Source organism: Heptranchias perlo, chromosome 35 (assembly GCF_035084215.1).
Source record: "Heptranchias perlo isolate sHepPer1 chromosome 35, sHepPer1.hap1, whole genome shotgun sequence".
In the NCBI taxonomy this organism is placed as follows: domain Eukaryota; kingdom Metazoa; phylum Chordata; class Chondrichthyes; order Hexanchiformes; family Hexanchidae; genus Heptranchias; species Heptranchias perlo.
The window spans coordinates 29,029,834-29,052,645 of NC_090359.1; the positions used below are offsets into that span (position 1 = coordinate 29,029,834).

Consider the following 22,812-nt stretch of genomic DNA (forward strand, 5'->3'; position numbering starts at 1 on the left):
ATTGCCCATTTAAGCAGTGAAAACTCACCATATGGCACATAATGTTTATGGTATCACCTAAATATGTTGCCAGTGGTGTTGGAGGAGGGTGCTTGTGGATCCTGGTTGCCAGAAGGTTGCCCTTGTTGTGACATTCACTAATTTTATCTTTTTATGGTGCAATTTAAGTCCGTTCAAGAACTGTTTATACGTTGTGTTGTGTTGTGTTGGGTTGTGATTCTCAGACTGTTGGAATGGTTGGTGGGTGGAGTCACCCTGTGTTGTGAATGTTAAAACCTAAGACGTTCCCAGTGGCTCGGTGAGTTGATCCAATGAGTAACTGAGCCATGTCCATCAAGATGATTCCAGGGTCGGCCCCTACATTGTGCTGTTGAGTTGTTACAATTGGCCCTAGCACCCTGGGCCAGGGAAGGAAAGATCAGCCAGCGATACTGCTCATGGTCACTGACCGACTGACTCCTGCAGGGAAGGGCATGTGTGGACATTGGGTGGGAGTGGCCTGGGACTGTATTCGGACCAGCTCTTGGAGATGAAAGGACGGTGTTCCGAATGTGGCTTACAGTCAGTGTCTCTGATTGTTGAAGAACATAAGAAATAGGAGCAGAAATAGGCCATTCGGTCCCTCGAGCCTGCTCCCCCATTCAGTAAGATCGTGGCTGACACCCTTTCCAACTTTTTATGACTTTTTTTTGATGTCTTCTTTCAATGTTTTTTTGGATTTGAAAGATGAGTCCCCTGACTAACCCTTGACGGTATTTGCACCATATACACTGCATATTGAAAGACAAATAAAGCCCACAGCGTGTTGTTTCCCCAGGTACCTCTCTGTGAATCCTGTGTGTCCCTGACTGGGATGTGATTTTTACTTTCAGGAGATAGCATCATATTTAACAACATTTGAGAAGCACGAGGAATGGCTGTCCGGCTCGCCTCGAACCAGGTGAGCTGCTTTAACAAATGGGGAGATAATTGACCAGGACCTCACCTACTGATTCTAGAAACAGCACGATAATCACTGTTCAATATCAGTACTTTGGGTAAGAAGGGTTTCTGATTTTTGATCCATTGTCAGTGGCACTCTCCTGAACTGAAGAGGAAACAGTATAGTCACAGTGTTTTTTATATATTTTTCCATACTTCTATCCCCTCTTCTCCTGAAGGTGCTGACACATCCTGGGCCCTCTCGCACTGAGCCCCCGCCCGCCGACGGGCGCACGGGGCCGCCGACGGGCGCACTGAGCCGCCGACGGGCGCACTGAGCCGCCGACGGGCGCACGGGGCCGACGGGCGCACGGGGCCGCCGACGGGCGCACGGGGCCGACGGGCGCACGGGGCCCCCGCCCGCCGACGGGCGCACGGGGCCGACGGGCGCACGGGGCCCCTGCCCGCCGACGGGCGCACGGGGCCGACGGGCGCACGGGGCCCACGCCTGAAGGTGCTGATTCAAACCAGGCTTACAGTCTCATGGGCATTCGGTACCCTCCAGTACTTCATACACTTTCATGACCTCAGGACATCCCAAATCGCTTTACAGCCAATGAAGTACTTTTGAAGTTCACTGTTATAATGTAGGGAACATGGTAGCCAATTGGTACACAGCAAGATCCCACAAACAGCAATGAGATAATGTCCAGTTAATCTGTGGTGTTGGTTGATCTAAGTGACTAATTGTTGAGGTGTGAGCACAGACAGTGAGCGTGGAAGGTTAGCTGATCACACTGGGTGTCCCAGCCAAACTTGATCCTGTTGTTGCTGACATCTGTTCACGAGCAGCTTCCAGTGGGGTCACCAGTTAATGATCAGGTGTGCGAGTCCTGGCTGTTTTTGGCCCAAAGGCACTGAGACAAATTGTGGCCTTTCAACTGCTCCCTGGCTAAGATCAGCTGACTCTGCATATTCCCGACATGGAACCTACTAAGTCTGTGGTTCACGACCAGGCTAATCAGTGCACGTACCCACTGAGTCAGCAGAGAGGTCGTGTTCTCATTTATACCCATGTTAATTACAATCTGAGCCAGGCTGCTGGAGATTCCTGTGGCTGAATATTGCAGGATTGCTTTTGGTGGGAGAAGCCTTTGTTCTGCTGTATTTGTAACACCTATCTCCGTTAAGAGTTTACTCAGTGTAAAGCCACATTACTAATGGTTGATTACCTGTTCTTACCCAGGCCACTGAATGGCTCGATCATACTTTATAATAGAAAGAAGGTAAAATATCGAAAAGATGGCTACTGTTGGAAAAAGCGGAAAGATGGGAAAACAACAAGAGAGGATCATATGAAATTGAAGGTCCAAGGGATGGAGGTGTGTGAAGATACGTGTGGAACTGTGCCTGTTATTGAGGGAGCTTTTAAAAAACTGATTCTGGGGATGTGGGCATCGCTGGCATTTGTTGCCCCTTGAGAAGGTGGTGGTGGGTTTATCCTTGATCCGCTGCAGTCCGTGTGGTGATGGTTCTCCCACAGTGCTGTTAGGAAGGGAGTTCCAGGATTTTGACCCAGCGATGATGAAGGAACGGCGATATATTTCCGAGTCGGGATGGTGTGACTGGGAGGGGAACGTGCAGGTGGTGTTGTTCCCATGTGCCTGCTGCCCTTGTCCTCGCGGGGGTGTTTGCTAGTGCTGTTGGGGAAGGTTTAAACTAGAGTGGCAGGGGGATGGGAACCTGAGCGGGGAGTCAGAAGGGAATAAAGTTGAGAGCAGCAAGAGAGGGGAAGACCCAGGGGAAATCTACAATACAAATAGTACAAACAGTTGTTCAAGAACAAGTGAAAGGGAAAAGCGTAGAGCAGCGGAAAGAAAGTGTACTTTAGGCACGACAGATAAAATGAAAACTAGAAGGCGTAAGGCGATTAACCCAGCATCAAAGCTGTGGCAGGGGGTTGGGAACCTGAGCAGGGAGACAGAGGAAAGCGTGTCAGGAAGGGACAGAAGGTATGGAGTAAAAGGTAAAGTGTTAAAAAAGGAAAAAGCAGGAACTAAGTGTCACAAAACATATTTGAAAGTTCTTTATCTGAATGCACGTAGCATTCGTAACAAAATGGACGAGTTAACGGCACAAATAACGACGTATGGGTATGATCTTGTGGCCATTACAGAAACATGGCTGCAGAGTGACAACGACTGGGAATTAAATATGCCAGGGTATTTAACAATCAGGAAGGACAGGCAGGAAGGAAGGGGAGGTGGGGTGGCTATGTTAATAAAGGAAGGAATCACTGTAATACAGAGAAATGATATTGGGACAAAGGATCAGGATAATGAAACAGTTTGGGTGGAGATAAGGAATAATAAGGGGCAAAAAACACTCGTGGGCGTAGTATATAGGCCTCCTAATAGTTGCAACTCTGCTGGAAGAAGTATTAATCAGGAAATAGTCGGGGCATGTAATAAGGGAACAGCTATAATTATGGGGGATTTTAACTATCATATTAACTGGACAAATCAAATTGGGCAGGGCAGCCTTGAGGAAGAGTTTATTGAGTGTATTAGGGATGGATTTCTTGAGCAGTATGTAACTGTTCCTACAAGGGGGCAAGCAACCTTGGACCTGGTCCTGTGTAATGAGCCAGGATTAATTAATAATGTCCTAGTTAAGGATCCCCTTGGAATGAGTGACCATAACATGGTTACATTCCATATCCAATTAGAGGGTGAGAAGGTTGGTTCTCAAACAAGCGTACTGAGCTTGAATAAAGGAGACTATGATGGTATGAGAGCGGAATTGATTAAAGTGGACTGGGAAAATAGTTTAAAGGGTAAGACGGTACATGAACAGTGGTGTTCATTCAAGGAGTTATTTTACAACTTTCAAAAAATATATATTCCACTGAGGAAAAAAGGATGTAAAAGAAATGACAGCCATCCGTGGCTAAGTAAAGAAATTAAGGACTGTATCCGACTAAAAACAAGGACATATAAGGTAGCCAAACTTAGTGGGAGGATAGAAGATTGGGAAGTCTTCAAAAGACAGCAAAAAGTAACGAAAGGATTGATTAAGAAAGGGAAGATAGATGATGAAAATAAATTAGCAAAAAATATAAAAACAGATAGCAAGAGTTTCTACAGTTATATAAAAAGAAAAAGGATGGCTAAGGCAAACGTAGGTCCCTTAGAGGATGAGACCGGGAAATTAATGGTGGGAAACATGGAGATGGCAAAAATGCTGAACAAATATTTTGTTTCAGTCTTTACGGTAGAGGACACTAAGAATATCCCAACACTGGACAAACAGGGGTCTTTAGTGGGGGAGGAGCTAAATACGATTAAAATCACTAAGGAATTGGTACTCAGTAAATTAATGGGACTCAAGGCGGATAAATCCCCTGGACCTGATGGCTTACATCCTAGGGTCTTGAGGGAAGTGGCAGTGGGGATTGTGGATGCTTTGGTAATAATTTTCCAAAATTCTCTGGACTTGGCAAAGGTCCCGGCAGATTGGAAAACTGCTAATGTAACACCCTTATTTAAAAAGGGTAGTAGGCAGAAGGCTGGAAATTATAGACCAGTTAGCCTAACATCTGTGGTGGGTAAAATTTTGGAGTCTATTATTAAGGAGACAGTAGCGGAACATTTGGATAAACATAATGTAATAGGACAAAGTCAGCATGGCTTTACGAAGGGGAAGTCATGTCTGACAAATTTGCTTGAGTTCTTTGAGGATATAACGTACAGGGTGAATAAAGGGGAACCAGTGGACGTAGTGTATTTGGACTTCCAGAAGGCATTCGACAAGGTGCCACATAAAAGATTATTGCTCAAGATAAAGAATCACTGGATTGGGGGTAATATTCTGGCATGGGTGGAGGATTGGTTATCTAACAGGAAGCAGAGAGTTGGGATAAATGGTACATTCACGGACTGGCAACCTGTAGCCAGTGGTGTTCCGCAGGGGTCGGTGCTGGGTCCCCAACTCTTTACAATCTATATTAACGATTTGGAGGAGGGGACCGAGTGTAACATATCAAAGTTTGCAGATGATACAAAGATGGGAGGGAAAGTAGAGAGTGAGGAGGACATAAAAAACCTACAAGGGGATATAGACAGGCTGGGTGAGTGGGCGGAGATTTGGCAGATGCAATACAATATTGGAAAATGTGAGGTTATGCACTTTGGCAGGAAAAATCGGAGAGCAAGTTATTATCTTAATGGCGAGAAACTGGAAAGTACTGCAGTACAAAGGGATCTGGGGGTCCTAGTGCAAGAAAATCAAAAAGTTAGTTTGCAGGTGCAGCAGGTGATCAAGAAGGCCAACGGAATGTTGGCTTTTATTGCTAGGGGGATAGAATATAAAAACAGGGAGGTATTACTGCAGTTATATAAGGTATTGGTGAGACCGCACCTGGAATACTGCATACAGTTTTGGTCTCCATATTTAAGAAAAGACATACTTGCTCTCGAGGCAGTACAAAGAAGGTTCACTCGGTTAATCCCGGGGATGAGGGGGTGGACATATGAGGAGAGGTTGAGTAGATTGGGACTCTACTCATTGAGTTCAGAAGACTGAGAGGCGATCTTATTGAAACATATAAGATTGTGAAGGGGCTTGATCGGGTGGATGCGGTAAGGATGTTCCCAAGGATGGGTGAAACTAGAACTAGGGGGCATAATCTTAGAATAAGGGGCTGCTCTTTCAAAACTGAGATGAGGAGAAACTTCTTCACTCAGAGGGTAGTAGGTCTGTGGAATTTGCTGCCCCAGGAAGCTGTGGAAGCTACATCATTAAATAAATTTAAAACAGAAATAGACAGTTTCCTAGAAGTAAAGGGAATTAGGGGTTACGGGGAGCGGGCAGGAAATTGGACATGAATTTAGATTTGAGGTTAGGATCAGATCAGCCATGATCTTATTGAATGGCGGAGCAGGCTCGAGGGGCCGATTGGCCTACTCCTGCTCCTATTTCTTATGTTCTTATGTCCGTCTAGGTGCTGGAGATTGCGGGTTTGGGAGGTTCTGTCGAAGGGGTTTCACTGTCCATACCCTTTAATACTGTTATGATGCTTATTTAGCATTGTGGTACCAGTAATAGGGGATCCTGGTGTAGTACCACTGTCACTTCTCAGAGACACTGCTAAGGACAACAAGGATGTTCCAATGTCCAGAGTTACTTGTTAGCGGCTTTTTCTTCCAACCCTTCCTTCCCCCTATACCCCCGACTGATTTTTATTTTTCCCCTCACCAGCCCAGTGAAGCTGGTGTTAATGTATCCTTACCACAGCTAACGTGATCAAACCTGGCACCTTGTGGCCTAAATAGCTTAGTGCAGCCCCTGGTGGTGCCTTACGGGCTCGGCCATTGGGGGAGTCTGTGTGCTGTTACTCAGTGTCGCTGCAGCACTAGGTGAGTTATTCATTGGTCGGGTGTCTGGGCAATGTGCTGCTTTCTGCTCTGGGAGCTGGGCTTGAATCCAGTCCAGACTGACATGAGGGAAGTGCCCTAAAGTCATCTCATTGAAAGGTGCTGAACATTTGAGGCCGTCCTAGTGAGTATGGACGGTACAGAACTGCCCATAATGTGGCACAATTTGACAAACGGTCAGTAGTCTCACTCAAGTAGACAGTAAGGAACACGCAAATTGCAACACTGCTTTAGGTCCACTTTGCTGACAGCTGCTGCTGAATGTAGGCTTGGCACTTCCTGCAGAAGAAGGGGACAGTCCTCTCACAACAGAAACTAGGTAGGGGGCTGCGAGGTGGGAGCCTGCACATTCCGTGTACTTGAGAATGGTACACAGGAGAGGAAAGAACAGAGAAATTAACATTGAAAATAAAACGCACCTCCGGATGTGTCTCTGACTTACCACAAGAGGTGATGAGGTGATGAGTTGGTGTAAGACGGACTGACCCTTTCCCTTTGCTTCTCTCCACAGTGTCTGTACGGCTGTTATGTACATTCTTCTATTGTTCCAACATTCCACCGGAGGTGCTACTGGCTTCTACAGGTAGGAAACCAAAGCCACATTTAGGGCACATGTTTAGATCACAGCTGAAGCTCTCACTGTACAAAGGATGCAGTTTCAATACACTCTTGGAAATGGGAAAAGTCAACAGAGATCTTCAGTGAGGATGATGAGAGACTGCTCTACGTTCTTGATATTGAGAGAAAATTGTTACATGCCTGTGTCCTGGAGATTTATAAATGACTACACTTATCTCCTAATCATAAGCATGTGTGGACTTTGCTTAATGATCTGACTTGGCTGTGAGGCCCTTCACAGGGAATAGCCTGGCAGCACTCTGGCCAGGTCCACACATGGAAGAATGGCCAGTTGAATGAGGTACGGCAGGGTGCCTGACAGCCCTCAAGAGTCAGCGCCTTCAGGAGAGAAGAGGAGGGGAGAACACTGGCAAAAACCATGACGAGTGTGTAGCTCTCTGTCTGGAGTCTGCACGTTACTGACACACGCAGTGACAGTGTGGATTGGTAAACCCCAGGACCGGGTTATGCACTGCAGTGCAGCTGAGGACTTTAGATGATGTTTGTATCAACTTTGAGGTGGGTTTCTGAGCTTGAACCTGCTCCTCCCTGCTCTCTTGTATAGAGCCTGTGATGCCCACAGTAAGTCTTTCCTGACCACAGGAATGAACAATTCGAATTTTTCTGTTGTGATGTTCACAAAAGGGCATCGCCAACAGATCATTGCCGTTGCTGTAGCGATACAAAGAGATGATTTGCCATTGGTTAGAGAGGAATTCTGTACAATCTGTATAGAGAGAATCATGGAGTCAGATAGTAATTCAGTCAAAAGATGACAATCACATTACTTGCTTTCCTGATTGCTCAGTAGGTAAATGTACTGCCCAGTGGTATTGGGCCATGCAGACCAGGAACATCCATGTCCCAGCTGGCCAGCAGCCATACGGGGGCTGCAATTGGCCACTTGGCTCTGTGCTGGGGCGTAGCAGAATGATTGCTCTCCACTGCCCCCTGCATTGCAGTATGTGCATATCAGATGAGGACAGGATCAGGCTCAGCTCTGTGGTCTAATATGCTGTCGACACTCACTGTCTAGGCACACACATGAGTAATTGTGATCGGGGTAAGGGGCAGGAGGTCTGAGAGCAGCACCAGTGCAGCAGCAGAGAGGGATGGGGTGGGGGGAGAGAGAGAATGTTGGAGAGAAAGAAATGGCATAGTGAATTTTGCTTTCCAATAGCTTTTCTTACTGATGCTGTCGGTTTGTTTAATGGGAAGGTTTTGCGATTCTCTTTGTGTGATGTAGGACAAAGGGTTTTTGTGTTAAAAATTGAGGAGATGTTGAACGTCTGGTCTAGGACTAAAGATATGTTCGATCATGTGACAGGACCTGTGCTATTAGCAAGTTTGTTTCAACCACACGCTGTGGAGGGATTCACAATCTCATTTCAGTTCCAAGTTATATTTCGCTTCCGTACGTGCTCATGGTCAGGTAGGAATGAATTGGGAAGATGGTGTGAAACAGTAACCTTTGCCTCAAAGTGCAAGCAGCAATAATGATGGGAGAGCAAAGTACTGGGACGTGGGTTTTATTGGGAGAGTTAGGGTACTGGGGGGATGGGTTTTATTGGGAGAGTTAGGGTACTGGGGGGATGGGTTTTATTGGGAGAGTGTATTGGGGGGATGGGTTATATTGGGAGAGTTAGGGTATTGGGGGGATGGGTTTTATTGGGAGAGTTAGGGTATTGGGGGGATGGGTTTTATTGGGAGAGTTAGGGTATTGGGGGGATGGGTTTTATTGGGAGAGTTAGGGTACTGGGGGGATGGGTTTTATTGGGAGAGTTAGGGTATTGGGGGGATGGGTTTTATTGGGAGAGTTAGGGTATTGGGACGTGGGTTTTATTGGGAGAGTTAGGGTATTGGGGGGATGGGTTTTATTGGGAGAGTTAGGGTATTGGGGGGATGGGTTTTATTGGGAGAGTTAGGGTATTGGGGGGATGGGTTTTATTGGGAGAGTTAGGGTATTGGGGGGATGGGTTTTATTGGGAGAGTTAGGGTATTGGGGGGATGGGTTTTATTGGGAGAGTTAGGGTATTGGGGGGATGGGTTTTATTGGGAGAGTTAGGGTATTGGGGGGATGGGTTTTATTGGGAGAGTTAGGGTATTGGGGGGATGGGTTTTATTGGGAGAGTTAGGGTACTGGGGGGATGGGTTTTATTGGTAGAGTTAGGGTATGGGGGGGGGGGTTTATTGCCAGAGAGGGTAGGTTAATTAGGTACGTTATTTTTTTTACAAGGCATCTCAACCTTATTTAAAAAGAAATAGTGTGTGCATTTATGGACACCCGGCGACTGGGAAGATCTGCTACCTGAAAGCACCAAGTAATCATTTACTGCAGGTAATGGGCTGGTCTGTTGGAGACACCAGGAGTCTGGAGTTTCAGCTGTGTAAGGAGAGTAGATTAGAAAATACAAAGGAAAGCTCCAGTGATGGCTCAGCCAATCTATTCATTCAAAAGCTGAGCCACACAATCCATGAAGGAGACTGCATTAGTTCCTGCTCTGTATTAAATCAGCTGATCTTCACTGGGCTGTCGTAATGATGCTACAATTGCTGTCAGTGCCATAGGTTAGGGAGGTGGAAATCGGCCAGGGTTCCTGCTCCTTATTGCTGATCAGTGTGAGAATCTGCCCTCTTTTACTCATTCTCTGGGTTCACATACAAATGGCCACTGGGATGAGCTAGGAGAGGGCACTTGGCATCTTCCGAACCCATTACCAGAAAGGAGGCAACATCTTCACAAGGGAGGGGAGGACCTTGCAAAGGTCACAAAATGTTCAAACCTTGATTGGAAGCTTAGAATTATGGTGAAACAATTAGTTTCATTTTTGGAAGGGAGAAGGAGTGTGATATATACAGGGTGATTACAGTGAGGGGAGAAGGAGTGTGATATATACAGGGTGATTACAGTGAGGGAGGAGTGTGATATATACAGGGTGATTACAGTGAGGGGAGAAGGAGTGTGATATATACAGGGTGATTACAGTGAGGGGAGAAGGAGTGTGATATATACAGGGTGATTACAGTGAGGGAGGAGTGTGATATATACAGGGTGATTACAGTGAGGGGAGAAGGAGTGTGATATATACAGGGTGATTACAGTGAGGGGAGAAGGAGTGTGATATATACAGGGTGATTACAGTGAAGGGAGAAGGAGTGTGATATATACAGGGTGATTACAGTGAGGGGAGAAGGAGTGTGATATATACAGGGTGATTACAGTGAGGGGAGAAGGAGTGTGATATATACAGGGTGATTACAGTGAGGGGAGAAGGAGTGTGATATATACAGGGTGATTACAGTGAGGGAGGAGTGTGATATATACAGGGTGATTACAGTGAGGGAGAAGGAGTGTGATATATACAGGGTGATTACAGTGAGGGGAGAAGGAGTGTGATATATACAGGGTGATTACAGTGAGGGGAGAAGGAGTGTGATATATACAGGGTGATTACAGTGAGGGAGGAGTGTGATATATACAGGGTGTTTAGAGTGAGGGAGGAGTGTGATATATACAGGGTGATTACAGTGAAGGGGGAAGGAGTGTGATATATACAGGGTGATTACAGTGAGGGGAGAAGGAGTGTGATATATACAGGGTGATTACAGTGAGGGGAGAAGGAGTGTGATATATACAGGGTGATTACAGTGAGGGAGAAGGAGTGTGATATATACAGGGTGATTACAGTGAGGGGAGAAGGAGTGTGATATATACAGGGTGATTACAGTGAGGGAGGAGTGTGATATATACAGGGTGATTACAGTGAGGGAGAAGGAGTGTGATATATACAGGGTGATTACAGTGAGGGAGGAGTGTGATATATACAGGGTGATTACAGTGAGGGAGGAGTGTGATATATACAGGGTGATTACAGTGAGGGAGGAGTGTGATATATACAGGGTGATTACAGTGAAGGGGGAAGGAGTGTGATATATACAGGGTGATTACAGTGAGGGGAGAAGGAGTGTGATATATACAGGGTGATTACAGTGAAGGGAGAAGGAGTGTGATATATACAGGGTGATTGCAGTTAAGTTGAAATATTTCATTTGGATGGATGTTTTTTTGTTTACATTGGTCACGAGTCCCATATTGTCTCCTCTCTGAAGCCCCCGCCTCTGGTGGGAGCGCAGTCTCCTCAGTGCTGGCTACGGGTTTGCTACAGTCACAAGATCACAAAATAATGAGAGATGAGTCAATGGAAGCAAAAGGGCCCCCAGCCCCAGGTGCTTTGCATCACAGAATGCCGAAGGAGATTGTGGAGGACTTCGTGGGAGCACTCACTTTACCAGAAATCTTTGGAAACGGGAATTTTGCCAAAGGACTAGAGGGTGGTTGTTCAAGAAAGGGCAGAGGATCCCACAGCTCGTGGGCTGCGACTGGAAGAGCAGAAACACACAGAGAAGCAAGAGTATGAGGGGAACAGATGAAAGGGAACTGGGCCAGGACTGGCCCCTGGCCGTACTAAGGGTACTTCCCCACTGCTGCACTGTAAGAACAACACTGTCCACATTTCAAACTCCCACAGATACTACACCGTACTCAAAACCAGCATCCAATCAGTCCGCTATCTCACCCACCCTCTCCAGTTTGACCTACTCTCCCACCAGATATGACCTGACCCTAGTCACTGAGTGCCACGCACCATCCTACCCAGCAAATATGTTTCTGCAGTACTGGGCGTTACACACTGCGATACACCCTTCACCATATGCTCTTCAGTAACCCTCTACCCTGCACTGCAGCCTGTATTCTATGCCTTTCAATACACCCGTGCCCTGCAGCCCGCAGTGGCCCCCGTGCCCTGCAGCCCGCAGTGGCCCCCGTGCCCTGCAGCCCGCAGTGGCCCCCGTGCCCTGCAGCCCGCAGTGGCCCCCGTGCCCTGCAGCCCGCAGTGGCCCCCGTGCCCTGCAGCCCGCAGTGGCCCCCGTGCCCTGCAGCCCGCAGTGGCCCCCGTGCCCTGCAGCCCGCAGTGGCCCCCGTGCCCTGCAGCCCGCAGTGGCCCCCGTGCCCTGCAGCCCGCAGTGGCCCCCGTGCCCTGCAGCCCGCAGTGGCCCCCGTGCCCTGCAGCCCGCAGTGGCCCCCGTGCCCTGCAGCCCGCAGTGGCCCCCGTGCCCTGCAGCCCGCCGTGGCCCCCGTGCCCTGCAGCCCGCCGTGGCCCCCGTGCCCTGCAGCCCGCCGTGGCCCCCGTGCCCTGCAGCCCGCCGTGGCCCCCGTGCCCTGCAGCCCGCCGTGGCCCCCGTGCCCTGCAGCCCGCCGTGGCCCCCGTGCCCTGCAGCCCGCCGTGGCCCCCGTGCCCTGCAGCCCGCCGTGGCCCCCGTGCCCTGCAGCCCGCCGTGGCCCCCGTACCGCGCAGTGCCCCCTGTACCGTGCATCCTGCAGTTCTCTCTACCCCCGCGCCCCGCAGTTGCCCCCCGCGCCCCGCTGTTTCCCTTGTACCCTGCACCACACAGTATCCCCTGCAGTGCCCCCGTGCCCTGCAGTTGCCCCCTGTATTCTGCATCCTGCAGTTCTCTCTACCCCCCTGCGCCCCGCAGTTGCCCCCCGCGCCCCGCTGTTTCCCTTGTACCCCGCACCATACAGTATCCCCTGTACCCAGCACTCTGGAGTGCCCCTGTACCCTGCAGTGCCCTCTTTATCCCGCACTCTGGAGTGCCCCCTTTATCGTGTATTCTGTGATGCACCATAATCAGCTATCGTTTAATGTAAGTTTATTGCTCTGTAAATGGGTTTTAATTTGTAACAATACTGGATGATAGCATTGATTTGAGTTGTTTGATGGCACCTTGCAGAGTGATTAAAAGTTAAATGTTTGTTCTGAAATCTTCTCCTTCAGAATCCTGATATAGTGTTAGTGCACTACATGAATGTCCCAGCTATTGAGGACTGTGGGAAGATCTGCGGCCCCATCCTGTGCTCTGTCAACAGCGACAGAAAAGAGTGGCTGAAATGGTCGAAGGAGGAGCTCATTTATCAGCTGAAGCCAATGTGTAAGACGTTTCCCTTGTACTTCACGTTGCCAATCTCCAGCCTCTCTCAGCGCCTTGACTTAAAGTATTGGGAAATCGGAGAATTCAAACAGGATAAGGTTGATCACTGGGCACAACTTAGAAAGGATCATAGAAAGGTGACAGCACGGAAGGAGGCCATTCAGCCCATCGAGTCCATGCCGGCTCTGTGCAAGAGCAATCCAGCTAGTCCTACTCCCCTGCCCTATCCCCGTAGCCCTGCAAATTTTCTCTTTTCAAGTACCTATCCAGTTCCCTTTTGAAAGCCATGATTGAATCTGCCTCCACCACCTGCATTCCAGATCCTAACCACTCGCTGCGTAAATAAGTTTTTCCTCATAACTCCTTTGGTCCTTTTGCTAATCACCTTAAATCTATGTCCTCTGGATGATGACCCTTCTCTCTATCTACTCTGTCTAGACCCTTCATGATTATGAATACCTCTATCAAATCTCCTCGCAACCTTTTCTGTTCCATGGAGAACAACTCCAGCTTCTCCAGTCTATCCACGTAATTAAAGGCCCTCATCCCTGGAATCATTCCAGTAAATCTCTCCTGCACTCTCTCTAAGGCCTTCACATCTTTCCTAAAGTGCGGTGCCCAGAAATGGACACAATACTCCAGTTGTGGCCGAACCAGTGTTTTATAAAGGTCCATCATGAGATCCTTGCTTTTGTACTCTATGCCTCTATTTATAAAATCTAGGATCCTGTATGCTTTTTTAACCGCTTTCTCAACCTGCCCTGCCACCTTCAATGACTTGTGTACAGATCTCTCTGTTCCTGTACCCCTTTAGTTCATATTAACTCTCCTCATTCTTTCTACTAAAATGTATCACCTTGCATTTTTCTGCGTTAAATTTCATCTGCCACATGTCAGCCCATGCCACCATAGGAACATAGGAACAGGAGTAGGCCATTCAGCCCCTCGTGCCTGCTCCGCCATTTGATAAAATCATGGCTGGTCTGTGATCTAGCTCCACATACCTGCCTTTGGCCCATATCCCTTAATACCTTTGGTTGCCAAAAAGCTATCTATCTCACATTTAAATTTAGCAATTGAGCTAGTATCAATTGCCGTTTGCGGAAGAGAGTTCCAAACTTCTACAACCCTTTGTGTGTAGAAATGTTTTCTAATCTCACTCCTGAAAGGTCTGGCTCTAATTTTTAGACTGTGCCCCCTACTCCTAAAATCCCCAACCAGCGGAAATAGATTCTCTCTATCCACCCTATCTGTTCCCCTTAATATCTTATAAACTTCGATCAGATCACCCCTTAACCTTCGAAACTCTAGAGAATACAACCCCAATTTGTGTAATCTCTCCCCGTAACTTAACCCTTGAAGTCCGGGTATCATTCTAGTAAACCTACGCTGCACTCCCTCCAAGGCCAATATGTCCTTCCGAAGGTGCGGTGCCCAGAACTGCTCACAGTACTCCAGGTGCGGCCTAACCAGGGTTTTGTATAGCTGCAGCATAACTTCTGCCCCCTTGTACTCCAGTCCTCTAGATATAAAGGCCAGCATTCCATTAGCCTTCTTGATTATTTTCTGCACCTGTTCATGACACTTCAATGATCGATGTACCTGAACCCCCTAAGTCCCTTTGGACATCCACAGTTTTTAACTTTTCACCATTTAGAAAGTACCCTGTTCTCTCCTTTTTTGATCCAAAGTGGATGACCTCACATTTGTCTACATTGAATTCCATTTGCCACAGTTTTGCCCATTCACCTAATCTATCAATATCGCTTTGTAATTTTATGTTTTCATCGACACTGCTTACAATGCCACCAATCTTTGTGTCATCGGCACATAACAGTCTTCAAAAAATACTTCAATTTCTGGGAAGTGCTTTTGGATGTCCTGAAGGCCCTGTATAAACTTCGCACCATGAGAAGGATAATGAGGCTTTAGAGAGGTTATAATAGATTCACCAGAATGTTGCCTAGTATGAGGAAATACAAATACGAACAAATCCATAAAAAATTGGGTCTTTTTCCATTAGAACAAAGCAGATTACGTGTGATAGAAGTGTTTAAAATTGTGAAAGATTGGGACAGGGTAGAAAGAAACAGACTGTTTCCAGTAGTTGAAGGGTCAGGAATAAGGAGCCATAGATACAAGATTAAATTTAAGAGATTTTGAACAGAGGATAGAAGAAACTTCTTTATACAGAGAGTTGTGAGGCTGTGGAACTCACTTCAAGGGTTAGTGGTTGAGGCAGAAACTATGTCAAAATTCAAGATTAGATTTCTGGGAGAATAAAAGTTCCTGTGTATTGTAATCCTGGAAGGGGGATTTTGAGTTACTTACTCTGTAGTATGTGATGTCAGCCATGGCTCAGTGGTAGCACTCTCTCCTCCAAATCAGAAAGTTAAAGCTCCACTCCACAGACTTGAGCACATGATCTAGGCTGACTCTTCAATGCAGTACTGAGGGAGTGCTGCACTGTTGGAGGTGCCATCTTTCAGATGAGACGTTAAACTGAGGCCATGGCTGCCAGCCTGTTCAGGTGGATCTAAAAGATCTAATGGCACTATTCGAAGAAGGGCAGGGGAGACCTCCGGTGCCCAGGCCAACATTTTTCCCTCTACCAACATCATTAAAACAGATTATCTGATTATTTATCTAATTGCTGTGTGTGGGACCTAGCTGTGTGTAAAATTGGCTGTTAAATTTTCTTACATAACAGTGACTACACTTCAAAAAATACATCAATTTCTGGGAAGTGCTTTTGGATCTCCCGAGGACATGAAAGGTGCTGTGTAAATGCAAGTAAAAACAGAACTTAGTGTGGCACTGAGTCACTGTGACAAGAAAGAGCCCAGGTTATATCACCGGTTAGTCCCTGCTGTGTTAAGCTGATCTCAACCAGGGAAACAGTCGTGGGAGGGGGGCTACAGCTGGTCTCCCTGCTCCCAGGTTAGGGTTAGGGGTGGTAAAATCAGCCAGGGTTCCTGGTCCTGATAACGAGCTGATGACCCCTGCTGGAAAGAGCAGTGTTTGGATTTCAGGTGAGGACAGAATTGGACTCGACTGTGAGGCTCTCCATGGGGAAACAGCCTCCAACCCTCATAGTGGCCATTTGTGCAAGAATCGTACCCCAGAGTGAGACACTTTCAGAAGATGAGGGAAGAAAACTGGAAATGAAAGGAAATTAATTCTCCCTCTATCTCCATCCATCTATCTATCTCTTGCTCTCCCGTGTGCACAGGCACGCTTGCTCTCCCTCCCTCTCTCTCTCGCTCTCTCTGTTTCTCGCTCGCTCGCTCTCTCTCTGTTTCTCTGTCTGTCTCTCTCTCTCTCTCTCTCTCTGTCTCTCTCTCTCTCTCTGTCTCTGTTTCTCTCTCTCTCTCTGTCTCTCTCTCTCTCTGTCTGTCTGTCTCTCTCGGGATGTGGGCGACACTGACAGGCTGATGTTTATTGCCCATCACTAATTGTCCTGAGGCTATTGAAACAGCCACATATAGTGTTGGGACTAGAGCCACCTGCGACTAGACCAGGTAAGGGCCAGGCTGTGTTGCTTCTGTTCCTGGAGCACTGGCCATAAAGCCCAGCGTGCCTTTAGGTGGATGAAATACAGAGTGCCGTTCATGGGGTGATCCTGGAGTGGGACAGGGCAGGGCATGGATGGAAGGACTTTTCTGATAGGAAAGGAGAGCAGTGTTTTATTGTATTTCAAACCATTTCTCCTCTCTCTTCCCCTCGACTGTAGACGCCACCCTTTCAAGCAGAACTCATGCAGGTCTCCTGCCTCCAGGTCTTTGCCAGTGCTTGTCTTGTCTTTCCCCCTAGAATTTGCTCCTGTTTTCTCGTGAGGGTGCTGGGGTATAGTACCAGCAGCCATTCTCCTTGTGTAAGTCTGGAGAGGGAGTATTGGCTATTTGAAATGGAGTGCATCACACCTGCACTTTCCAGCAGGGTCATAGGGCAGTGTTGTCCAATAGAAATTGCTGACTAGCCCCCGATGAGGGTACAGCGACACCGTTTTAGCCGCTCGCACTAATTTTAGTAGAAAACATCTTACGTACACTCACTCTCTCACACACACACACACACACACTCTACAGGTCAATGCACTTCACACATGTGTATAATTACTTAACACACATCGACCACCATTCAGTAACCAAGGCACTCACAACGATCAAAAAACAATCTCACACTGTGCTTCTCGTCTTACTATTTTACCAACAAACGCACACAACGGTTAAAGTTCACATGCGTACACCGTGTGAATATGAGTATTGAGATCACAGGCCCAACCATGGAGGCTGGTACCCATGTTTTATTTACTGATCAGAGATGCAATTAGCCAGCTCTGGTAGCCACAAGTACTGGACAACACTAGACTAGGGTATGTGAGCAGGAGCAGTAACTTTGGCTCTTTCTCGTGTAAAGTGCCCCGAGCTGCTGCCCCAGCTGAGATGAGCCAACTTGTGCACAGATCAGGATGAACTTGGGGCCTTCTAGCCTGTATGACTCAGTACCACACTGAGCAGTACAGTTACCAATACTGAGAGAGCCTGCGGTGATATTGTGATGAGTTGAAGGTGGTTTTTGGGCAGAATATCTCACATTCTTTTCGTTCCTTGATCCCACCCACCCCGTTTCTCTTGCTTTGGAGAGATGTCTAACTGTAGCTTTCTGATGTCGTGGACCAGTTTGAGGACTTGCCACAGGAGGAATCACAGGTCAAACCCTGCCTTTCTGTGGTGTAGCACATCGCTACACCAGCTGTTTAGCTGCTACTACATCTTAACCAAAGGACAGGTGGCTCAGTGCATCTCCTCTCCTCCTGACTTGCTGGGTACAGTTCCACAGCAGCAGTGTCCCTCCATTACCTCCTGTGCAAATCCATCTCAGACTGAGGGAATGAAGCCTCCTTTCCGTAAAGATCCCATGTGAAATGACTTTGGTCAGTCTCAGCCTGTTTCCTAGTCAGCTAGAGTTGGGCAGTAAGAGAAGACTCAGGATGGCTGTTTTGGGAGACATATGTGTCACAATGGTTGAGTTGGATGTGGTGTTGTGAAGGGGCGGGGATTAATGCCGTTGTTGAGGAATTATAGAGGGAACATTCATTGTTTCTCTGTTCTGTTTCAGTCCATGGCATTAAGTGGACTTGTAGCAATGGCAATGGAACCACCGAGTTCTCAGTCGAACAACTGGTTCATCAGGTCCTTGAAAGCCATCATGCAAAGCCTCAGCCTCGTACTCACACATGCCTCTGCAATAGTGGCCTCGGTAAGTGGAATCTTTCGGACCTTATCAAAGCTACAGTTCCACAAACCCTTGTACGGTTCGGATATTAGTTCTTTTTTGAGGGATTGTTCTCCTTGGAGCAGAGAAGGTTAAGGGGAGATTTGATAGAGGTGTTCAAAATTATGAAGGGTTTTGACAGAGTAAATAAGGAGAAACTGTTTCCAGTAGCAGGAGGGTCAATAAACAGTGGACACAGATTTAAGGTAATTGGCAAAAGAACCAGAGGGGGAGATGAGAATTTTTTTTACGCAGCGAGTTGTTCTGATCTGGAATGCGCTGCCTGAAAGGGCGGTGGAAGCAGATTCAATAATAACTTTCAAAAGGGAATTGGATAAATACTTGAAAAGGAAAAATTTACAGGCCTATGGGGAAAGAGCAGGGGGAGTGGGACGAATGTGGCAGGGGGATGGGAACCGATGCAGGAAGTCAGTGGGAAATAAAGTGGTGACAGAAACAAAAGGCAGTAAGGGAGAGTGTACAGAACATGACCGGACAGATAGTCTGAGAAAGCAGGGCAAAGACCAAGGGAAGACTAGATTAAACTGCATTTATTTCAATGCAAGAAGTCTGATGGGCAAGGCAGATGAACTCAGGGCATGGATGGGTACATGGGACTGGGATGTTATAGCTATTACTGAAACATGGCTAAGGGAGGGGCAGGACTGGCAGCTCAATGTTCCAGGGTACAGATGCTACAGGAAAGATAGAGCAGGAGGTAAGAGAGGAGGGGGAGTTGCGTTCTTGATTAGGGAGAACATCACGGCAGTAGTGAGAGGGGATATATCCGAGGGTTCGCCCACTGAGTCCATATGGGTAGAACTGAAAAATAAGAAGGGAGAGATCACTTTGATAGGATTGTACTACAGACCCCCAAATAGTCAACGGGAAATTGAGGAGCAAATATGTAAGGAGATTACAGACAGCTGCAAGAAAAATAGGGTGGTAATAGTAGGGGACTTTAACTTTCCCAACATTGACTGGGACAGCCATAGCATTAGGGGCTTGGATGGAGAGAAATTTGTTGAGTGTATTCAGGAGGAATTTCTCATTCAGTATGTGGATGGCCCGACTAGAGGGGGGGCAAAACTTGACCTCCTCTTGGGAAATAAGGAAGGGCAGGTGACAGAAGTGTTAGTGAGGGATCACTTTGGAACCAGTGATCATAATTCCATTAGTTTTAAGATAGCTATGGAGAAGGATAGGTCTGGCCCAAAAGTTAAAATTCTAAATTGGGGAAAGGCCAATTTTGATGGTATTAGACAGGAACTTTCAGAAGTTGATTGGGAGAGTCTGTTGGCAGGCAAAGGGACGTCTGGTAAGTGGGAGGCTTTCAAAAGTGTGTTAACCAGAGTTCCGTGTAAGCACATTCCTTATAAAGTGAAGGGCAAGGCTGGTAGAAGTAGGGAACCTTGGATGACTCGGGAGATTGAGGCACTAGTCAAAAATAAGAAGGAGGCATATGACATGCATAGGCAGCTGGGATCAAGTGGATCCCTTGAAGAGTATAGAGATTGCCGGAGTAGAGTTAAGAGAGAAATCAGGAGGGCAAAAAGGGGATATGAGATTGCTTTGGCAGATCAGGCAAAGGTGAATCCAAAGAGCTTCTACAAATACATAAAGGGCAAAAGGGTAACTAGGGAGAGAGTAGGGCCTCTTAAGGATCAACAAGGTCATCTATGTGCGGAACCACAAGAGATGGGTGAGATCCTGAATGAATATTTCACATCGGTATTTACGGTTGAGAAAGGCATGGATGTTAGGGAACTTGGGGAAATAAATAGTGATGTCTTGAGGAGTGTACATATTACAGAGAGGGAGGTGCTGGAAGTCTTAACGCGCATCAAGGTAGATAAATCTCCGGGACCTGATGAAATGTATCCCAGGACGTTATGGGAGGTTAGGGAGGAAATTGCGGGTCCCCTAGCAGAGATATTTGAATCATCCACCGCTACAGGTGAGGTGCCTGAAGATTGGAGGGTAGCAAATGTTGTGCCTTTGTTTAAGAAGGGCGGCAGGGAAAAGCCTGGGAACTACAGACCAGTGAGCCTGACATCTGTAGTGGGTAAGTTGTTAGAGGGTATTCTGAGGGACAGAATCTACAGGCATTTGGAGAGGCAGGGACTAATTAGGAACAGTCAGCATGGTTTTGTGAGAGGAAAATCATGTCTCACGAATTTGATTGAGTTTTTTGAAGGGGTAACCAAGAAGATAGATGAGGGCTGTGCAGTAGACGTGGTCTACATGGACTTCAGCAAAGCATTTGACAAGGTACCGCATGGTAGGTTGTTACATAAGGTTAAATCTCATGGGATCCAAGGTGAGGTAGCCAATTGGATACAAAATTGGCTTGACGACAGAAGACAGAGGGTGGTTGTGGAGGGTTGTTTTTCAAACTGGATGCCTGTGTCCAGCGGTGTGCCTCAGGGATCGGTGCTGGGTCCGCTGTTATTTGTTATTTATATTAATGATTTGGATGAGAATTTAGGAGGCATGGTTAGTAAGTTTGCAGATGACACCAAGATTGGTGGCATTGTGGACAGTGAAGAAGGTTATCTAGGATTGCAACGGGATCTTGATAAATTGGGCCAGTGGGCCGATGAATGGCAGATGGAGTTTAATTTAGATAAATGTGAGGTGATGCATTTTGGTAGATCGAATCGGGCCAGGACCTACTCCGTTAATGGTAGGGCGTTGGGGAGAGTTATAGAACAAAGAGATCTAGGAGTACAGATTCATAGCTCCTTGAAAGTGGAGTCACAGGTGGATAGGGTGGTGAAGAAGGCATTCAGCATGCTTGGTTTCATTGGTCAGAACATTAAATGCAGGAGTTGGGATGTCCTGTTGAAGTTGTACAGGGCATTGGTGAGGCCACACTTGGAGTACTGTGTACAGTTCTGGTCACCCTATTATAGAAAGGATATTATTAAACTAGAAAGAGTGCAGAAAAGATTTACTAGGATGCTACCGGGACTTGATGGTTTGACTTACAGGGAGAGGTTAGACAGACTGGGACTTTATTCCCTGGAGAGTAGGAGGGTAAGGGGTGATCTTATAGAAGTCTATAAAATAATGAGGGGCATAGATAAGGTCGATAGTCAAAATCTTTTCCCAAAGGTAGGGGAGTCTATAACGAGGGGGCACAGATTTAAGGTGAGAGGGGAGAGATACAAAAGGATCCAGAGGGGCAATTTTTTCACTCAAAGGGTGGTGAGTGTCTGGAACGAGCTGCCAGAGGCAGTAGTAGAGGCGGGTACAATTTTGTCTTTTAAAAAGCATTTGGACAGTTACATGGGTAAGATGGGTATAGAGGGATATGGGCCAAGTGCAGGCAATTGGGACTAGCTTAGTGGTATAAACTGGGCGACATAGACATGTTGGGCCGAAGGGCCTGTTTCCATGTTGTAACTTCTATGATTCTATGAATTGGATAGCTCTTTCAAAGAGCCAGCACAGGCACGATGGGCCGAATGGCCTCTTTCTATGATGATGGTGGAAGGTAATTTGATGTTTCATTAGCTAGCGATATGCTGCACACGATTTAGTATGGTGTTTTGTGTATTCCTCATTCCCCCAATACAGTGTCCTGGTGGACTCCATGGCTGGCAGTGGCTCTCCATTTCCTCACCATGGCAATCCATCATGTGTGAGCTGGGACACTGTGTGCAGCAGCCTGTCTGAACGTGGATGGCCTTCACTGCAGTCACATGCACACCGTCAGATAGAGGTGACTAGATATACACCGGGAATAGGAATTACAGTTCACCCTTATCCAGCATGGGGGCACTCCATTTGTTTGTAATGTACTCACTCCTGAGGGTTGTCGTGTCTGTTCCCCCAGTGTTGATATTTTGGGGGATGAAGTGTCTGTTCCCCCAGTGTTGATATTTTGGGGGATGAAGTTTCTGTTCCCCCAGTGTTGATATTTTGGGGGATGAAGTGTCTGTTCCCCCCCAGTGTTGATATTTTGGGGGATGAAGTTTCTGTTCCCCCAGTGTTGATATTTTGGGGGATGAAGTGTCTATTTCCCCCAGTGTTGATATTTTGGGGGATGAAGTGTCTGTTCCTCCCAGTGTTGATATTTTGGGGGATGAAGTTTCTGTTCCCCCAGTGTTGATATTTTGGGGGATGAAGTGTCTGTTCCCCCCCAGTGTTGATATTTTGGGGGATGAAGTGTCTGATCCCCCAGTGTTGATATTTTGGGGGATGAAGTGTCTTTTCCCCCAGTGTTGATGATTTGGGGGATGAAGAGTCTGTTCCCCCAGTGTTGATGATTTGGGGGATGAAGTGTCTGTTCTCCCAGTGTTGATATTTTGGGGGGTGAAGTGTCTGTTCCCCCAGTGTTGATGATTTGGAGGATGAAGTGTCTGTTCCCCCAGTGTTGATATTTTGGGGGATGAAGTGTCTATTTCCCCCAGTGTTGATATTTTGGGGGATGAAGTGTCTATTTCCCCCAGTGTTGATATTTTGGGGGATGAAGTGTCTGTTCCCCCAGTGTTGATATTTTGGGGGATGAAGTGTCTGTTCCCCCAGTGTTGATATTTTGGAGGATGAAGTGTCTATTTCCCCC

At 47.1% G+C, this 22,812-nt stretch overlaps 1 protein-coding gene across 1 annotated transcript in view; it reads left to right on the forward strand.

The window, feature by feature from the left end:
- Positions 1–22,812, forward strand: part of LOC137302556 (calmodulin-binding transcription activator 2-like) — a 137,210-nt gene that overhangs the window by 30,657 nt on the left and 83,741 nt on the right. Inside the window, exons 3-7 of the mRNA XM_067972298.1 lie at positions 873–940; positions 2,168–2,303; positions 6,868–6,939; positions 12,812–12,965; positions 18,087–18,227. Of these exons, the coding sequence (XP_067828399.1) occupies positions 873–940; positions 2,168–2,303; positions 6,868–6,939; positions 12,812–12,965; positions 18,087–18,227 (571 nt within the window). The remainder of the gene's footprint in view (positions 1–872; positions 941–2,167; positions 2,304–6,867; positions 6,940–12,811; positions 12,966–18,086; positions 18,228–22,812) is intronic.